We start from the raw sequence: 19,468 nt of genomic DNA on the forward strand, positions 1-19,468 counted from the left end.
TTTAGACTTAAAATTGTTGGGTGCTGCTTTCAAAATGATTTAGAAGACTGATTTTATCCTCTTTCTCTAAGTTTAAATGGTATAATAACTTATATTTATAGAGCGCTTTTCTAGAAACTCAAAGTAACCCCATAAAAAACATGATGAAAACAACGCACTTAAAATATGTGAAACACAACATTAGTTCCAGATTAAAAGAAGTTCTTTTGTTTGTGATATATCCTGTTATTTCATTTTATTTACCCTCGTTACCAGGTTCCAGTGGAAATCAGACACCTTTCCTCCAGAGGTGTCCGTCTCACCAGCTAAAGGCTACATCAGTCCAGGGATGGAGGTTCCTTTTGAAGTAACTTTTGCCCCTGTGGAACTGAATAATGATATGAGACATGAGAATCTGTCCTGCTGGGTGGAGGGATCCTCCTCACCCGTTAAATTCACTGTAACCGGCTCCTGCATCATAGCCTCCACCAGCAAAGAGGTTTGTTGGATTCACATTTTTACTGATTAAGTAGGAAGTAAAACAAATGTACAGTATGAATTGGATCATGGCTTTTACTCATTCAGGGGAGATAACGCCATACACTTACTTTATGTATTTTTATTTTTTAGATAAGATGTATTTTACTCATCCCACACTGTGAAGTATGATCGTTACAGCAGCATAAAATACAAGGCAATGCACATAAGTAGAAATTAAAAGAGAACAAGTAAATCCTTCTAAAACGTAAACATCTCAAAATATAAAATAAAACAGCATTAGAGAGTAGAAAATATACAATTTGACCGTGAAGATAAAAAATATATAAAATATTAGACAAATAAAACACTCTTGAAGGTCCAATTAAAATGCAATATAACAGCAGGATATTATTTACATTACGTGTGCAGGGAGTGGAATTTTAAATTGAATACAAATGTACAGTGTGAAGTTAAATTACAAACAAATATTCTTCATTTATCAGACATAAGCCACATATGATTGACATGTTGCAGTGCAATTTATCTGAAAGGTTTTCCCATTCAAAAAAAATAGGGAATTAGTATTTAGGATTACAATTTCAAGAGTTCTTTAGTAGGTAGGAAAGTGCCTTCAACAATGAGGCATCCCATTAAGGGGATTTTAAAATGCTGAATCGGCTCCTTTTTTAGAAAAGAGAGACTTGTCATATTTAATAATCACTGAACATTTGGAAAAACTTTTCAGGTCGTTTCAATTAGCTGACAAGTCACTAATACCTGAGAAAAAATGGTTAAGAAATATGTGTTTTTGTTGTTGACTAATACTGGTATTACCTCTGATTTTACTGCCTTTGTTGTGCATATATGTAACTTACTGCCGATGCTTGTCTCCAGGTGCTGAGCTTCGTTTGCCAGGTGCGCGGCTCTCACAACCACACCCTGCCCGTGGTCAACCCCACAAACCAGCAGTGCAGCGTCAGGCCGCTCATAGAGGGCGAACAGTGGAGCGCTGCCCCCGTGCTGATCCTCAGACCCCACCAAAGCAAGACCTACGATATCACCTACCGACCTCTGTCATTGACTGGCGATGGACAGAAACACCAGGTAGCTAACATTTAAACTAGTGGTGTCAATATGTTTAATGGTGTTGCCCAAAATAATAAAAGCCTCTTTTGTGCCTACTTAATAACATATTGGGTTAAACAAGTGTGACATTTCATATCTTTCATCTCCTCAGGGATCTGTCTTTTTCTCCTTCCCTGATGGGACGGGCATGCTTTACTCCCTGCAAGGAACTGCTGAACCTCCCAAGCCAGAGGACACCATTATACACGAACTACCAGCCAAGACCCACCACACAGAGGTGCTCCCTGTGCACAACTGGCTCTCCAAGCAGCAGCGGTAAAAACACACACACACACACACACACACACACACACACACACACCTTTAAGTGGCCATTATCTTAAAGCTAAATAATGTAAGAGCAGTGGCTAACCCTAGGCTTTTTAATGTTCCGAAGCAACCTGAGGGAAGGAGAGGATGTTTCATACATTTTCAAAAAGCAAACATGGAAATGCTGTTTATTTTAATTATAAAAAAACTATTATTGACGAATAAACTCTTCTCGATTTGGCAGAAATCCAAATGCAAAATCCAAATTTCAATTTTCTGATTAGGCAATCAAGAATAATGTGTAAAATAATGCACCAAAAATGTGGTTGGAAAATTTTGACATTCTAATCTAACCATTGGCTAAATATTTTTAAGTATGTACAGTTGGTTTTCAAGAGCATTTGTCCAAAAAACAGCTTCTTGCTTAGGTTGAAAGTGATATTATTTAGAGTGCTATAGTGAAGGAAGTTACATTTTTAAAGTGAAGTGGAGGAAATATTACCCTCTGACGGAACAGATGGTTAGTTGCACACAACCTTCTGAGAAGCTGTCATTGGAAACTATTTTGAACAAATGAAGGACAGGCACACTCAAAAAAACACTTGGCGGGTGATTTGATGAACCATCTGTCTGTCTATCAAGGGCTAGCAGCAATCGATCAGAACAACGTTGGCAGTGACTTCAGGAGCACCACAAAGGACACTGATTGGTCCGGTCTCTGGCTGTTCTGACACTGTGAAATGTAGCCTCTGCATTTAAGCCATCCTGTTATTATGACCAGTCCACACTCCATATTTCGTTTGATTTGGACTCATGTTCCCAAGCCCAGTCTCCTGATGATAGCAATAATGAGAGAAAGAAAATAAATCCCAAAAATAAAGAAAAATAATATAAGGAAGCTAATATATTTACAGGACTCTTTCTCTTTGAGTATCTTCAATGTAAATGAAATAACCGTAAGTCGCTGTTGATAAAAGCTTTAGCTGAATGGGATGTAATGTATGCTCAGGTTCCGTGTGCTGATCGAGACCCTGAAACCTGACAAGCCAAATGCTACAGTGTCCCTCAAGGGTCAAGAATACATTGTCGTCCCTGCTCTGGCCACTCGGGACTACATGTTGTCTTTCTTCACATACAAAGAGGGGATGTACAATACCAAGGTTAGTCCACTCACGCATTTCTGCGATCAGATCAGAGAAATATTCTTGCTCCTTGTTCTCACATCGCCATCCCTCCACAGGTGACGTTTTGTGACGAGGTGTCCGGTGAGTACTTGTTTTACCTTCTGACCTTTAAGGCTACAACTCCAGCTGTCCTGTCCACCATCGAGCTGGTGACCTCTGTGCGTCAGACGGCCTCTGCCACTGTGCAGGTGGAGAATCCTCTGACCACAGTTACCTGCCTCACCACTGAGTGTAAATGCCCCGACATCAGTGCTCCGCCTCAGCACACTGTGCCAGGACAGTCCAAGGTGGGTACTGACTGATTATACCTCACACTACTTCACTGGATTTGAAAGAACATTTTAATTCTAAGCTACTTTACACACTTTTGTAATGTTTATAGTGCCCTATATTTATATTTTCCTGTTTTTATAGCACAGATATGTCCATTATATTTGTGTATCCAAATAGAATCTGTATTTTCTGTATTTATATATGTTTTACCATTGTGTTGTATATATTTACTGTTTGTTTAATTAATTTATATTAATTTCTTTCATTTTCTTTAATTTAATATATTTTTTCTTTTATTACATCTGAACTCATATGTTAACATGCTTCTGTGACCTCAAAAAGCAGCTTTGTGCTAGAAAAAAAATCCTTTATTGATGCTTAATTTATTCTGTATTCATTAGCTTAAATTACCAGCACGGTGCACATCAATAAAGATTAGTGTTACTGCGCCAGATTTAGCCAACAGGCTTTTTTCATCTTGAATCGACTTTTCAAATTATATTACTGTTTAAAACATTTCAAAAACATGCAACACAGAGGCTCCGATAACGGGACATTCTAATACAAACAAAAATCCTACATCTCACACAGCAACAGGATAGCACCAGGTTACAGCAGTAGAGACATACAGAAGAGTATAGCGCTATTTTACCGTGTCTTTAAATAAGTTCAAAATAAACTGTCTGTATCTTTTTCTCTAATGGTGTTTGGGGTGGAGTTATCAGAGACTCTTGCTGCACCTCTTGTTGACCTACAGTATAAGCAGTTGTTCTTCTGAGACTCTCCCTGTGCGCTCCCTCTTTAGGGCTCTGTGAGTTTCGAGTACCTGCCCCTGCGTGCAGGCGAGTCTACAGCCCGGCTCACGCTCTACAGCAGCGATCTGGGCCACTTCCACTACGACCTGCTGCTCAGAGCTCTGCCCCCACCGCCAGAGAAGACAGTGCACTTCAGCACCTGTCTGGGCAGCAGCCAGTCGGTTGTTGTGAAGTTCATCAACTACTCACGCTTCCGAACTGAGTATTCATGCAAGGTGAGAGCATATCCGTCCTTATGACTTGGAGGTATACAGTAGGTGCACACTATGTGGTTGTGATGCTTCCTTGTTTTTGCCATTTGTTTTCTCTGCTAGTTTTACTCTTAATAATAATTATGGACCCTGGATAAGATAAGATAAGATAAGATGTACCTTTATCAAACCCCGTGGGGAAATTCAGTAGTTAAAGCAGCAACAGAATAAGAATGAAAACCAGGACAGTATAGTTTTACAAGGGATAATAAAAGAAAATGAACATTAAAATGATGTACAGGTACGTATCTGTAAAAACAAAAAACTGAATTAATGATTTCAATGAACATATATACATAGTGTCTTTAAAAGAAGCACTTCACCAATTGTACACATACACATCGAGAGGACTTCTACTCAGGCTCTGAAAACAGTTGTATAACTTGTTGAATTCACATAATGTAATGAATATCTATCTTTTTATTGAGTAATAACTATTTTTATTGTCGAATGGAGATTTTACTCCTACTTTTTCATCCTTCGTTAATGTGACACTGTGGGAGAATGTCTGAACTCTTTGAAGTTCAATTTGCAGTTTATACTTAATCAACATTATAAACTGCAAATTGATTGCCAAAGTAATCATCATAATATAGCTGCAAAATAATCTGAAGCACCACTTGAATTACTATATGCTGAAAGTGTATTATGGATTTAGTTTTCTCCAATAATGGCAAATATAAAATGCCTACCTTTAAATTATATTAAATTAGATATACTTTACTAACCCCAATTTGGAAAATGTTTGCAAGGCACATAAAAATACACATGATCAGCAAATATAAACATATCAACAGTAAAATATGTTTCTATATCGTATCTTTATCGAATACATATTATAAATATATAAAAGACCCACCTACCACATACAAAGTAATTGCAGTTTTTAAATGAAATGAACATTGAATGCAAAAAGGTAAATTGGGAGAACAAAATATAAAAAATGAATGAATGAGCACGATAAAAACATGGTTTGGCCTGGATTTAATTTAAAAGAAAGTGTAATAAGCAATCATCATATGATGGTCTTCCTGTTATCTCCTGCAGACTGATTGCCAGGACTTCACGGTGGACAAGGTCAGACCCCAGGTGGGGTCAGAGTCCAGCGTGGAGGTTTGTTTTGAACCTCATCAGCTGGGGCAAGTGACAGGCAAGCTCACCCTGTCCTCTGGAATCGGGGGGGAATACCTCTTTCCCCTGAACGGGACGAGTCTCCCTCCCAAAGCCCAGGGCCCATTCACCATCAGGGCGGGTCGCAGCGTTGCCATCCCCTTCAAGAATGTGTTTCTGCACACCGGAACTTTCTCTTTCCAGGTGAAGAAGGGATGACCTCAGGGCAGGGGGGGGCATGGGTGTGCCTGACAATAACAGCAGCTAAGAAACAAAAATACTTTATTAATCCCGGGGGGAATGGGGTTTTGTGAGAGTACATAAATAAATACAAAAAGAATAATTTAATTAATTTAAATATGTCATACAAATATATATTTAAACAATAATGAGAAGAATAATAAAGGTTCAAAGACGGATCAAAGGGAGATGTCTCTAATTCAGTGTAATCAAAAAATAAGTGTACCTGATGGATTGAACTGGAGTCATATTTCCCCTGTTCCTAGGTGGACAACCCATGTTTTACTCTCAAAGACATGGAACCCATCCCCTCCAAAAAGACCCAAAACATCTTGGTGTCTTTTGAGGCCCCTGCAGGAGGCGTTCCGGGACCGTGGTTCGGCAATCTGACCGTCTCCAGCCAGCGCTCTGAGGGACACCGGAAACCTTGTTCTTGGATCTTTTACCTGAAGGGCTACCGGCCTGATTCCTCTTAGAGAGATCTGTACACTGTGCAGACACACACAGATGCCAAAGTAATGCACAGGAAACACTTAAGACATTTTCTTATTTTTACGATGCTTCAGTTGAATGTGTTTTTATACATTGCCCTAACCTTAGTGTAAGTGTTTAAAAAAAGGCTGTGTTTATTTATGTCATTGTAATATTTGCTTATCACAAAGGTTTTGCATAAATATTTTCAACCAAATAAAGCCTGCAGTAAAACTAATTTCCACACGGAGGCAGTCATGCCAAGTAGGTTTTTACATATGAGCGCTTCAGTGATTGGGGAGGATATTTAATTTACCTCTTTTTTTTATTTGTCATCTTTACATCCTGCATGTTAAAGAGTTAATCCTTCACCTTCAGTTCAATTCTCCAAAGCTCTCTGTTTGCCGCTAAGACACGGTGCATTGCAGGCAAGACTAGCTACTCATCTGAAAGGGCAGAGCTGGAGGAGATGCTCATTACCAAAGGTTAGATTTGTCACATCAGATACAAACACGCACACATTTAAACCTCTAATGAGCAGCTTTACTGACAGTGCGAGAGACACACCTCTTACACCAAAAGGAAAATCCTCTTATCCTCCCATCAGGACAAAGTGAGCCACACTTCCTGCTGTGACTGTTGAAAGGAAGAGGGGAAATACAGCATTTGCTTTGTTCATATTGGGGGAAAAAATGTTTGCATATCCCTCTGCTTTCTTCCAGAGACTAAGAGAAGTGATTTGACTGAATTCCAGATGTTGATCACTACAATCAGTTTTGAGATTGGAAAAAACAACAAATCCCAGGTTTAGGTAGTATCAGAATAATACATCTAACCTAATAGCATCATTTAATACAAAAAATACTTAACTGTATTCCTTGTTATGGTTGTTAGGGTTATCCCTTTCCTGTAGTGTGTTACATAGGTTTGTGTGCATGTAAATGGGCTGCAAAGGCTAAAATCCCAAAGTTCCCTCCAGCGGGAGTTTCACTCACGTTCACAGCACAGACAGTATGAGAAAAATAAAGAGCTTTTTGAACATTAAAGCATGGAGACATGTCAAAGAAGAGGCACACAATATAAATATGAACCAGGAAATGAGCAGAATAGCACTACAGAAAACACAATGTCGCAGACCCCCTGATTTGTTAAAAGAATACAGTTTATCGTATTTCCTGTATATAACTACAACAGCATTTGTAAACTATATGATTCTTTTGGCCTTTCCTATAATGAAATCTGGAATTCTTAGGTCTGTTATCGGCTGTATTTAAATGTGGTTTAGAAACTGTTTCAAACAACCAACAACAACAACAAAAAAGACCAATTGTGTTTCTCGTAAAATGAGGACCCAGGCAGGGAACACAGTTTTCATATACAAAATATCTTGGTTTCTTGTTTTACAAGTTTATATTATTGTGTTGTCTTGCATTACACGCTTAAGTGAAACACATCTTATTAATACAGGTTTTATTTGTGTTCTTTGATTTTGAGGTCATTCAGAAGTATTCAGGTTGTATTACTTTTATTGGGATACTAAGAGGTTACGGATTCCTTTATTTAATCAATTGTAATTTAATGCCATTGTAAAAGTACTCTTAAACCCGGATACAACATACTGATAGAGTCTTACTACAGCACAATGGAGCAAAGCTTAATAGAGTCGACGTTAACTTTTTTAAATCTTACAATTATCACTCGATTATATTTAGATTCTTCCTTTAGATAGCGGATATTAGGGGTCTGGTGGGTGTGCGTTGGGGTGGGTGCTGTGATGTAACAGGGGAGGTGGGGGGTGGGGGCTTCTCTCTCTCCCCCATAGAGCGCAGCATGAGCGCTCCGCAGCAAAAGGATGTGTGAGCAGGCAGCGCGCTACTGTAGGGACGGAGTCCACAAACTGCTCAACAAAGAACAAGCCAAACTTCGAGCCGAGAGCCAGGAAAGCCGCGAGCAGCCGAACCCCGTAGCCTGTCAGGACAGCGAGTCCGCGACGGCAGCACAGTCCGGAAACAGCGGAGCCCAGCCCGGTGGAATCGACGGGCTCGTCCGCTGGATCGTCACCAAAATGAGCGACAACAAGAACATCTCCAGCCGGGAGTACGCTTCCAGCAAGGAGGATGTGGCCGTAGCTCAGGAGCAGTTCTTCGCCCCGGAACCGCGGAGAGGCATCTCCGTTATTTTGGATGTGAGTATATGGAGCGGAGAGGCAGTGGTCAGCCGGACAGGGTGGGTGGGAGGCTGTGGGATGAAAGCGTCCAGTGAGCAGTGCATACGGAGCGGTGCAGTGCGCACTTACGCACAGAAACGAGTTTAAAAATACTGTTAATGCTTATAGTGTGAGTTCAGCAGGTCTTTTGCCCCGTTAATGAACTCTGTTGCACCGCACTTGTCCGTCAGGAATCAAGTCTTTGATTTCCCGATGACGGACATTGACCGATCAATGTGAAACACTGTCTTTCCTCTTGTTGCCCCGTCAAAAAGTGTAGTGTAAATGTGTTTGTGCACCCATTCTCCCATATCCGTAGCTTTATCTGTGCACTTTTGTTCCTCATCATTACATAAGTCATCATAAAATGAACTCAGTGCAGTATAGCGTTACTTTTAATGGTCACTTCAAAGTAAGTCCGAACGCCCCCCACCACCACCACTAGTCCGCACAACCGTAGTGAAAGCAGCATCAGTAGGCTGCTTAAGGCAATTTCATCAGAACACTTTAATCAGGGGCGGCTGGCCCATAGGGGGCGATAGTGCACCGCCCTCCTTAAGCCAAACGAAAAAAAAAAAAAAAAAAAAAAAAGAGAGAAAAGAGTTTATTTTGCCGGTCTAAGTCTTAATAGTATAGTCCAAACAGCAGCCTGAATATCGCTGCGACAATCAGCAGCCTGGATGTCACTGTCCAACCAGTAGCCCCGCCCCCTTGGGGCGATATCAGTCAGATTGAAAATCGCCCCAGGCGCTCTCATAGACTTACATGTTGAGACTCGTTTTTTCAAAAATCGAACGATACAATGCATTTCTATGGGCTCCGGGGGGGCTTGCCCTAACGTGATTTCGTCATACGCAGTTACGCACTGATGCGTGCTCGGACGTACAGCGCGCGCGTCTGGCGGAGACCTGTAAACCTGTAAACTGTATAGTGGTAAATGGAATATGTTCTGGAAAATTTTGATTAATTACAGTTTTGATTATAGTATAATTTGATTTGATTATTGCTATGGCATCCATGATGGCTATAAATTGTAGACTGTGCTAAAAGTGATTTCAAGGGCAAACTATTAGATGACAAACTATCTGTTAATGTGTGTTTTATTGTGGAACCAAATGTATTGTATATTTTATGTCTGGGGTTGCATCTAGTGGTTGAAAACCAAATTAAACAATGAGATGTGACACTGTAAAGCTGGCTATCTGACTTTTATTTATTATTATTTTACCCATTGAATGGGTCATCTTAGCCATCATCACAACTTTTGCCCCCCCTGAGAAATTTGTCAGGAGCCGCCACTGACTTTAATTATTAATGAAAATATTGATTACAGAGTCCTGACGTAATATATCATTTTATGCAGAGCCCAGGGGCATAAACCAGTTAAAAGATGCAGCATATTCTGTACAGGAAATGGCAATTATGCAGCAATTAATTCAATTAGGTCAGCTCATCAATACTTTTGGGGCTATTTTTCATCACTTAATATTTCCCCTGGAGACCAGCTGCTTTTAATACTTTAATGGGGTTGAAAACAAAAAAAAGAAATCATGTTCTGGAAACCCTGACCACGACCCAAATAAAGAAGGATTGCAAAGCAACTATGATCCAGACCAGAGGGCAAATGTGTCCTAATACCCTAGCAAAGTAATATGTTTTGTTTGAAGGTTTGGGTGTGTAGAGGGTTGGTGGGGTCGTAGCTTAGTACGCTCCTGATACTCCCTCCCTGAAAGGGAACAGTCCTCTCCTGCAGCACAGCAGGGTTTCTGAAGCTTTGAGTCAGGATCTAAAAATGATGCTGTGACCTGTTTCTAATACGTGACCCAGGAACAGCTGGTCTGTCCACAGATGGTGTATTTTCTGAAGTTTAGGTTGAAAATGTTTAGAAAATGAAGAATGTCTACGCTCCTATGCTCATCATTTTCATCACTTCAGGCACTGTAACAAGCTCTGTTTCAGTTGAAAAACAATCAGAATCAGGTTTATTGGCACATACAAGGCATTTGTTATAATAGTGCATAATAAACACAGTAAGAGGGATATAGGTTGTGAAAAAGGAGCAAATATAGAACTATTAAAAAATATATATTTTACAACATGAAAAAAAAGAAGAGATGTTTAAAGAAGTGTAAATAGGCAAAGAAATATATTTAAAAATATGCAAATTGTGGCCTACTTTAAAGTGTTTGATCCACTTTAGCTGGAATAGATTATATAGGGATATTTGGTTTTAGCACACAGTCCTGATTTACTATTTTTTGTATTTATTTTTGGGGATTTTCCGTTTTGTTGCATTTAACGTGATTCCCCAGCATGACAGTTATCTGCACTCTGATTGGTTGCAAACCACGCCTTCGGACATCAGCAGTGAACTCTTTCTGGCATTTTCTTTCTAACTTACTGCGATAGCTAAAGCTTTGAAATGTATAATCAATAATATTATTTGGCCCCAGCATTATTACCATGGTGAACAAGTCAACAACAAAGTGATTTAGTGATCTCGCAGATGCGTGTGTGTGTGTGTGTGTGTGTGTGTGTGTGTGTGTGTGTGTGTGTGTGTGTGTGTGTGTGTGTGTGTGTGTGTGTGTGTGTGTGTGTGCCCGCAGGTAGCATTCTGCTCATTAGACTTCCTGCTTGCTTGTTTCTCATCCTTTGCTGTTTTCTCATCTCCTCCTTCATCTTAACCCCGATGCACCGTTCTTTATATTCTTCAAACTCCTTTCATCCTTGGTCCTCTCCCCATCCCTCCTTCTCTGCTTTCCTTCATAACCTTCTAGTCTTCCTCCACTTTTGTCTCCTCAGCAAGGCCAAGAAAACATCCATTCTTAATAATGTTAGGAGATGGAACAGTCTGCCTCCCTCTGTCTCCGTCTTCAGTGTATAATCTTTTTCTGTTTCTCTCTTTGGCTGTCGTTCTTTTTCTTCTCACTGTGTTTCTGTTAAAACTCTCTAAGAACACACACACACACACACACACACACACACACACACACACACACACACACACACACACACACACACACACACACACACACACACACACTGCCTTCTTACCGCAACATTTTGCCTCAAAGCCTTGCTGTCTCCAGCAGCTTCAGAGTTGGCTGTTTTTCTTGAATGCGCCCCAGGGTGCTGCAGGAGAGAGAACAATGCCGAAGAGCTTGTCATTTGAAACGTTCTGCGTCACAGCAGTTAACGATTATCAATTTGGCCTTTCCAGATGGCTGCACTCACTGCCTGAGTGAACCACATATTTGTACAGCTAATAAGTGATACATTAAAGGAGTTAGAATTGTTGTACATGTGTATTGCTAAATAATTGGTTAGCAAGTACTTTTGATGTTTCCTGAACATTTTTCGTCAATCTTTTTTTCACGAAATAAGGGCTAAAACTAACAATTTGTATCATAATCTAATCTGCAGAACATTTTCCTATACAATATATGAAAACAAAAATTCAATTATAAAAACACAAATGTGGCAAAACACATGTCAAGAAGAAACATCTTCATCAACTTGACAATACATGCACTGCTTTTAAGAAAACCGTCAACTAAACTAAACCTGTTCTGCATTTACTAAATAAAATGCTGCATTAATGAAACTCTGTAAATAAGAAACCGCTGCAAATAGCTAAAAACACAAGGAATACGGGGTCGCTGAAAAGTGATGCACACAGCTGGGACCGGAGCGCTTGTTGACGTTCGGTATTATAAAGTTGTCCAAATGTCACTGTTGGCAGAGTTAGTCTGTTCCGGAATTGTAATCGTTTTGTGAGTATATTAAAACGACTAGGTTATCTAGTTTAGCTAGCTATCTTACAGCAGATCTGGAGTAAAATCAGAAGGAATCCTGCGATCACATTGTTAAAATGCCAATAAAACGTACATTTAACGTAGGTTTCCAGTGACAGATGTTTCTTCATTTGTATGTGTTTTTGCGTATTTGTATTTGTTTATTTGCATCACTTTTGAAACTGCAGCGTTTCTCTCATAATAGAAATGTTTTCGGGCCAGTGTAACAAGTTAGCAGCTGTAAACATTTTTTTTGAGAAATGCTTAATATGAGGCCAAGGTGACTTATTCCAACCAGCTTTCCATTACTCCATGTTTTTCAATTTACTGAAAATAATAAATAATCTTCGCAATTCAGGACATTTTTCTTGATCCACTCAATGATTAATCGTTTGTGCTTTACTTGAATGAAACGTCAGACTTCCTTAATTTAAAGTAGTAAATTCTTTTTCGTGTTACATTTCACAGTGGATGGCAGTTTCATAGGTTTTCCGATCAACATTCTGCACTGCTGTTCTTCTGTCAAATGTATCTAACTCCACTTCCTGTCAGTGTGATGTTAATGTTAAAAAAATACCTTACCAAAAAAAATATTAAAAATGCCACCCACCCAGTTAGTTGGAAATATGTCAATTTAAGTCGTCATTTTTGTTCTTCATAAAAATAATTAAAGCTACAATGGACCACTGGTGGCAGGTTTTTTCCGGAAAAAAGTATCCAAAGGAAAACACCCACTTGTGTTCAATGCGATTTAAAAGTCATTTTGTGAAAATACGGCTATAAACACTATGCTGACATTGGTAGCTCACAACAAACATGATTGACGTTTGAAATGAATAGTTAAACACACAGAGAGAAACTCCATGCATCTCCCTCTCACTTTCTTTCTTCCTGTCTTTTCATTTTATCTTAAGCTTCCCCCTCACCGTGTCTTCCACCTCTACTCTGTCATTGTTGCGGTCTCCTGGCAGTTGTCAGTAGGAACAGTTTACATCACACTCTGATGAAAGGAACAGACCTGCCACTTTCAATCCCCATGGGGAAAGAGGCTTTCACAGAAGCTATAAATAAGCCCCCAGAATCCTGTGTGTTCACATGCATAGAACGTTGTTACACTGCAAGCAATCGTCAATGAGTTGTAGATCAGCGACTTTGTGTGTGTACTAATCATTGTGAGTTGTTATCCCCTGCTGGAGAAGTAAACCTTGCAGTCCTTTGGCTCATCACATGTTATCTACGGATAGATACCCTTTGCGGGCTTATTATTATGTGGACTGCCCAAGTTAACAAATTGAAAGGAAGACGGAACATCTCATTTGCAGTAATTCACCCACTGGGGTTCGTTTTTGCTGGGAAGAATTGGTCGTTCTGTTCTACTCAGAAACAACATTACATATGTTTAACCATCTGTCGCTTCAGCTGAAATGTGATTTAATGTAAATGTTCTGCTCCATTGACAGATTAATTTACACGGCACATTTATGGAAAAAAGGAAATGCATTAGCCTCACTCTACAAATACAGCATGTTCAATTGTTGCTAATGGCATCTGAAGGAGCATCTTCCATAACTTCTAAATCAAAGCCTTACACTGATGTTTAGTTTTATGTCTTTTTCTGGAGGAAATGTAAAAGATTCCTCGCAAAAAATAAGGGAATAGTTTGGTTGCATGCAGAAATGGCATACTGGACCCTAACTTTAAATTTGGTGCTTAGTAAGAATTATTGATTGTGAAGGATAGAAAAAAGAAACCTCAATATGCTTCTGTCCTTAAAAATGAAAGAAAACTATGATAGTGTCACTATTTCTTAACTACCTCAAAAGTGCATATCTGGTATTTTTATGCAAGCAAAGAAAATCATGCATAGATTACATATCCAATCTGGCCGGAGAATCCCCTAAGAAGAATGTGAGGAAGCGTAAGTGGAGAAGGGCATCTGGAAATATTGCCAGACCTGACCTCAATAAGGGAGTAAAATTAATAGATGGGTGAATCCAACAGGAGAGACTTTGAAAATGGAACGGTGAGCAACTGCACAGGACATTCCTTTTGTTGGTCTATGGTTTGATTGTCACTCAAGGTCTGAGAGGACATAGGTTCAAGCCCTAATATTGTGCTTTTTCTTCTGGAATAGAGGTTTAATTTAACAAGTTTAATAGTTTTGCTGTTTATAAATGTCCACTTTATGCCATTTTTGCTATTAAGATCGGAGTCATCATTGTTCTGAAACTTGTCATTTTGAATTCCAGTCTGAAGTCACTAGGTTATCTTGGCCTCAATTTGATGTCCAACAAAGGAATCAACTTGACCCAGATGGAGAAATTACAAGAAGGTGCATGTGTTCATGAGGATGTGAACAGCATGCTTACCTGATCCCAAGTTCAGCACTCAGGAATCTAAATCCATTGGTCCAACCGAGATCCTTTTGTTCATGCAAAGTATGGTTAGTAGGTAGTACAGCCATGAAACTTCTCAGATTTCATCTTAAAACCAAAGACCTGTCTTTCGGCAGTCAATTTGTGTTCTGAATGTCAGGCATGGCCAAAGCTTTGTTGATATGCATCATCCTTCAAGATGACTTCCTTACCCCAGATGTGTGGGATCACCCTTAGGGACAGTAAAGCTGCTAAGATATTCATAAGAGGAAGTGAGAAAAGAACTGATGTGCCTACATGTTGAAGGTACCAAGATGCTTGGGAGGCATTCAGGGCACATCCTCTTGGGATGAGACCTAAGTGCATGGCTAGAAAAATCCTTAAAGTACTAGATTGCATATCCAATCTTCTCTTGGAATGCCTCGAGGTCCCTAAGAAGACCTGGAGGATGCCGAAGTGGAGGAGAGCAACTTGGGTGACTGTGCCTCAGTCTGGTTCCACTATGACCTGACCTGGATAGGGGATGGAAGTAGACGGATGGATGAACAGTATAAGTTTGGAAAATGGTATGAAGAGTAGTTTAACAAGACATGCCTCTACTGGTTTGTGGAAGCAAGAAGTCCTAGGTTCAACCAAAAATGAACCTAGAGCGCTTCAAAGTTTATGCTATGTTCAAATTCAGTTTTATATTTTATCAGCCATAGTTGAAGGTTTTCACGTTGTCACTTTCTGGCAATGAATCAGGAGCTGCTCTGTGGGCTTTAACTCCCGGTTCTTCTTCAATCTGTCGCTCGGTGTCCATGTCACTTCCTCACGGGTCTTCTTTCCTTCTTGAATCAAAGAGAAGAGCTATTGCTTCACTTTTGTTCAGCTGTGCCCTGTTTTTCATCTTTTTATGGAGCATCAAAACTACAGTATCTGAGTCAAAGAGATGACTTGAGCAGATATTGATTTTGGAACGTAACACGTATTCTGCTTGATGGAAAAGGCAATAATGCATGTTGATTCAGCAGTGTTTGGAGGGTAGAGATAGGCAGATATCTCAAGACTTAGTCAATTATGCTATGAGGCTAACGATTTGTCAAATGAGGATGCAAGATGGGGTCTTGATGGAATAAAATCACACGTTCCTCCCACCTAAACTTAAAGTACCTTTTCCTACCAAACTCTGCAACAACTTCTCACTTTAGAGTCAACTGAAACATAACGATGGAAGCCTGTGAATTCTCAGTGGAGCCAGCAACATACTTTTTATCAATGGGTAGCTGTTGACAATGATTGGTACAGCACGTTCAACCTTTTGTTCTCAATCAATAACGTTGTCCTTGATAACTACTTAGCAGATGCTAAATAAGCTGTCATGTGATATTCCTGAGGCTAGCAAAACTCTATTAAGTGTGAGTGTGTATCCGGTCGAAAACTGCAGCCAAGATGATTTGCATGGCTCATTGGTTCCTGCATGTTTGATCAGCTAATACACGCTGACTTTACAGGATCTTTTTTCTATTTCATTCCGCACTGTGTGATAAAATGTTATGGCTTTGAAAGTGAATTCAGCAGTTGATAGGATAAATACAATGTTTACAGAAAAAATGGAAAGGGTTTATATTATTATGTCAACCCCATGTACAGTAACTACCATCAGTTCGTAACAAGTAACTTTTCCAAACCCTTCGACTCGAAGAAGTGTCGTTGGCTTTTAAAGTACATTTTCCCTTCTTCTTACAGGTTAATGCAAACACCTTCAATGATACTAAAAACACCTTCTTGCTTTCTGTTCACAGATATTCAGAAGAGCTGACAAAGATGGTGAGTGAATTCATTGATTCTCATTATTAAATGAAAACATGTATATGTTGAACATTATCCATTACAGTGCGTTCTGTGATTTACTATATTATGATAAATATATTAATAGAAAGATGATTTATTTTTAGAGACACTATAATCTCACGTCATAGAGGACTTGCCTTAAAAATGTCAAAGAAAAGATATAGAATATAGAATAGGAATTCTTTATAAACTTATCCATTGAAGTCTTCAGCCTTTTACCATGATTGTGATTGTAACAGATAAAGACTTAAAACTCATCTTTAAAGTTTTTCAAAAATTTAACATTAAATACATATGTTTTAATTTTCTCCTGTGATTTCGGGACTTCCTTGAATGATACAAAAGTCATAAATAGATCTATTTGTATTATACTATACATTTGTTGTCTATTCTGATGTAAATTGAGATGCAAAATGTAATTTTCAAACATTTGTTGGACTTTTCATATTGGTGCAATTTTTAAAAACCAGGCACATTCAGTCAGTGATGAGATTTGAAATGGCGGCATTCCACTTTGGAATCATGCGTACTTGCTCACCGTTATAAATGGAGTTGTGCTTTTTCTAGCAATCAAGATTCTCTGCTAAAGGTTTCTCAGAAAAATAACAACGTTATGGGTTTGCACAGCCTTGGATTTCTGAATGTTCAGTTCTGCTTTCGTACAGTTTGCATCTGCAGTTTTGCTTCCAGGGGCAAACATTCACAAAAGGTGAATCTAACAAACAAATCTGTTGCGGAACTATGTTGGCCTCTTCGGGAATGTTTTCAGACAGATGATAGTCAGAGATGTATTTCCTATGAATAGGAATAGCTTGTATAGTGGAAAACTCTTCCGCTGGGCTGTATCTTTAGCCTGTTGGGACATTAAAAGAGTTTTCAGAAGGGGAAAGTTTATATTGCTCTGTAGTTTTGCCAGTTTGTTTATACCCTCTGGCATCCATGTACTGACTCTCTCTCCCTCTCTCTCTCTCTCTCTCTCTCTCTCTCTCTCTCTCTCTCTCTCTCTCTATCTGTTCATCTATCTCTTTCTTCTCCTTTTACATCTCCTCCTGCTCTATCCATCTTTCTACGTTCCTATCCTTCCCCTCCTCTCCTCTTTTATCCCGCCACTCTGCCGTCGACTAAAAGGATTTAACTAATGAGGAAACAGCATAAAAAAGATGCTTTTTCATAGCAGCCAGATGGCCATTTGCTCTTCCTGTGTGTGTGTGTGTGTGTGTGTGTGTGTGTGTGTGTGTGTGTGTGTGTGTGTGTGTGTGTGTGTGTGTGTGTGTGTGTGTGTGTGTGTGTGTGTGTGTGTGTGTGTGTGTGTTTTCGGCTATCCAAACTGATTACTTTTTGGTCTCCTCTTCAGCAAAGCTATGCCCCAAAATGAATCTTGGTAAACAAGATGTCTCTTCACGTTAATATGGCGGATTAACATGCATTTATTGACTTTTCTCTTAAAAAATGTATTTAAAACACCAGATTTGATGTTTTATTGAACTGTAAAACTAATTTAAAAATGAAATCTTAGAATTAGAGTAAACATGTATTTATATTGTCAAAGTGAACTGAAACAAATAATAAATATTTAAAAGTTGATAAAATGATATTGCACTCCAATACTTTATGGAAACTGCAAAACATAAACATTACCACTACAAGAGACCACTACACATTTTTTCTACAATTTTTATCTCTACATGTAGCCGCAGCCATTCCAGTGTCTGTTGAATTCAAACACAGATAGAAATTGTCAGTAGTTTATAGAATACAATAAAAATAATAAAAAAATGTACGTCAAAGACGAACCTATAAATAATAAAACCAGAGAAACTGATAATGCTGCAGTTGTCTCTGACATATTCCAGTCAATATCTCAGCAAAAATGGGTAAAAGTTCACCGCTGTAACATATAGGCGAGGTGCTCTGGTTTAAAACGTAAGACACAAAAGCATCAATGCAAAATAGAATGAGGCGCAATAATCTGCATCATCTTGTTTTCAATCATTGAAATCCGAAATCGTAATTGAAAAAACGATTTGATTCATCACACAGCTCTTGTTAGTACAGTCGCAGTGTGTGTGTGTTTGTGTGTGTGTGTGTATGTGTGTGTGTGTGTGTGTGTGTGTGTGTGTGTGTGTGTGTGTGTGTGTGTGTGTGTGTGTGTTGTGTTGAGTGTGTGTGTGTGTGTGTGTGTGTTTGTGTTTGAGTGTGTGTGTATAGAAAAAATCAATTTGTCAACTGAAGTAGAAGACTAGCAAACATAAACAATTTTTCCAGCTGATTTAACTTTGAAATCATTGCTGTAGATGACATTTGTGTCTTGCCTGGGGTTATTCTAAAATATGGTCCAGCCTTTACAGCGGGCTGTTGCATCAGCTGTCAACATTTTAAATGCTTGCACTTATCAACAGAAAAGGAACGTTTGTTAAGCAACAACATTTACATTCCCGGTCTTATCCCGTACAGATAATATAACTCTCTTATTGTCACAACCAAACTTTGCGATGGCGGTCTCTCCATTGCTGCTCCAAACAGTCTTCTAAGAGGAAGATGGGTGAGGAGCATCAGAGCATGAGGAAGGAGAGACTGAGAGTTAGTGATTAACAGAGATTGAAGAAGAAACGACAGATATCATGAAGAAACGTAGTCATTTGATGTATGGAACTGCAGAGAAAAAGCCAGAGAGCAGAAGCTGAAGAAGAGCTATTTTTATCCTCCTCCACTCTCCTGGGAGAAGACCGGAGAACTGTTTTAATGAGCGAGAGAAGGGAGAAGGGGGGAGGCTGAGGGGGAGAGGAGAGAATTGTTAAAAGAGAAGAGGGTGCTGGGAGGGGGGAGATTGACAGAAAGAGAGGCGGGAGGTGGCAGAGTCTAAAAGGGGGAGAGGGTTAACAGAGAGAAAGACAAAGTGAGGAATAACGGAGAGTGTCGTATATCTGACAGCGGGGCAGTAAATGATATTTAATTGGTCGATTTCTGTCTTAACATTCATAGCACAGATTTCAGGGACGACCTTCCTGCCCCCAAGCTGCTGAAACAGCAAGTCAGAAAGAGTGTGAACGTTAGTGTGTGAG

At 39.3% G+C, this 19,468-nt stretch overlaps 2 protein-coding genes across 2 annotated transcripts in view; both read left to right on the forward strand.

Moving 5' to 3' along the window:
* The window catches only part of hydin (HYDIN axonemal central pair apparatus protein), a 127,051-nt gene extending 120,715 nt beyond the window's left edge, over positions 1-6,336 (forward strand). The window contains 8 exon segments of the mRNA XM_063907149.1: positions 256-478; positions 1,354-1,563; positions 1,697-1,860; positions 2,864-3,014; positions 3,095-3,325; positions 4,117-4,341; positions 5,425-5,691; positions 5,994-6,336. Of these exon segments, the coding sequence (XP_063763219.1) occupies positions 256-478; positions 1,354-1,563; positions 1,697-1,860; positions 2,864-3,014; positions 3,095-3,325; positions 4,117-4,341; positions 5,425-5,691; positions 5,994-6,203 (1,681 nt within the window). The 3' untranslated portion in view covers positions 6,204-6,336.
* Positions 6,337-8,050: 1,714 nt separating this feature from the next.
* Positions 8,051-19,468, forward strand: part of necab2 (N-terminal EF-hand calcium binding protein 2) — a 124,495-nt gene continuing 113,077 nt past the window's right edge. Inside the window, exons 1-2 of the mRNA XM_063898679.1 lie at positions 8,051-8,383; positions 16,358-16,382. Of these exons, the coding sequence (XP_063754749.1) occupies positions 8,051-8,383; positions 16,358-16,382 (358 nt within the window). The remainder of the gene's footprint in view (positions 8,384-16,357; positions 16,383-19,468) is intronic.

The sequence above is a fragment of the Eleginops maclovinus genome, chromosome 2 (assembly GCF_036324505.1).
Source record: "Eleginops maclovinus isolate JMC-PN-2008 ecotype Puerto Natales chromosome 2, JC_Emac_rtc_rv5, whole genome shotgun sequence".
Taxonomy (NCBI): domain Eukaryota; kingdom Metazoa; phylum Chordata; class Actinopteri; order Perciformes; family Eleginopidae; genus Eleginops; species Eleginops maclovinus.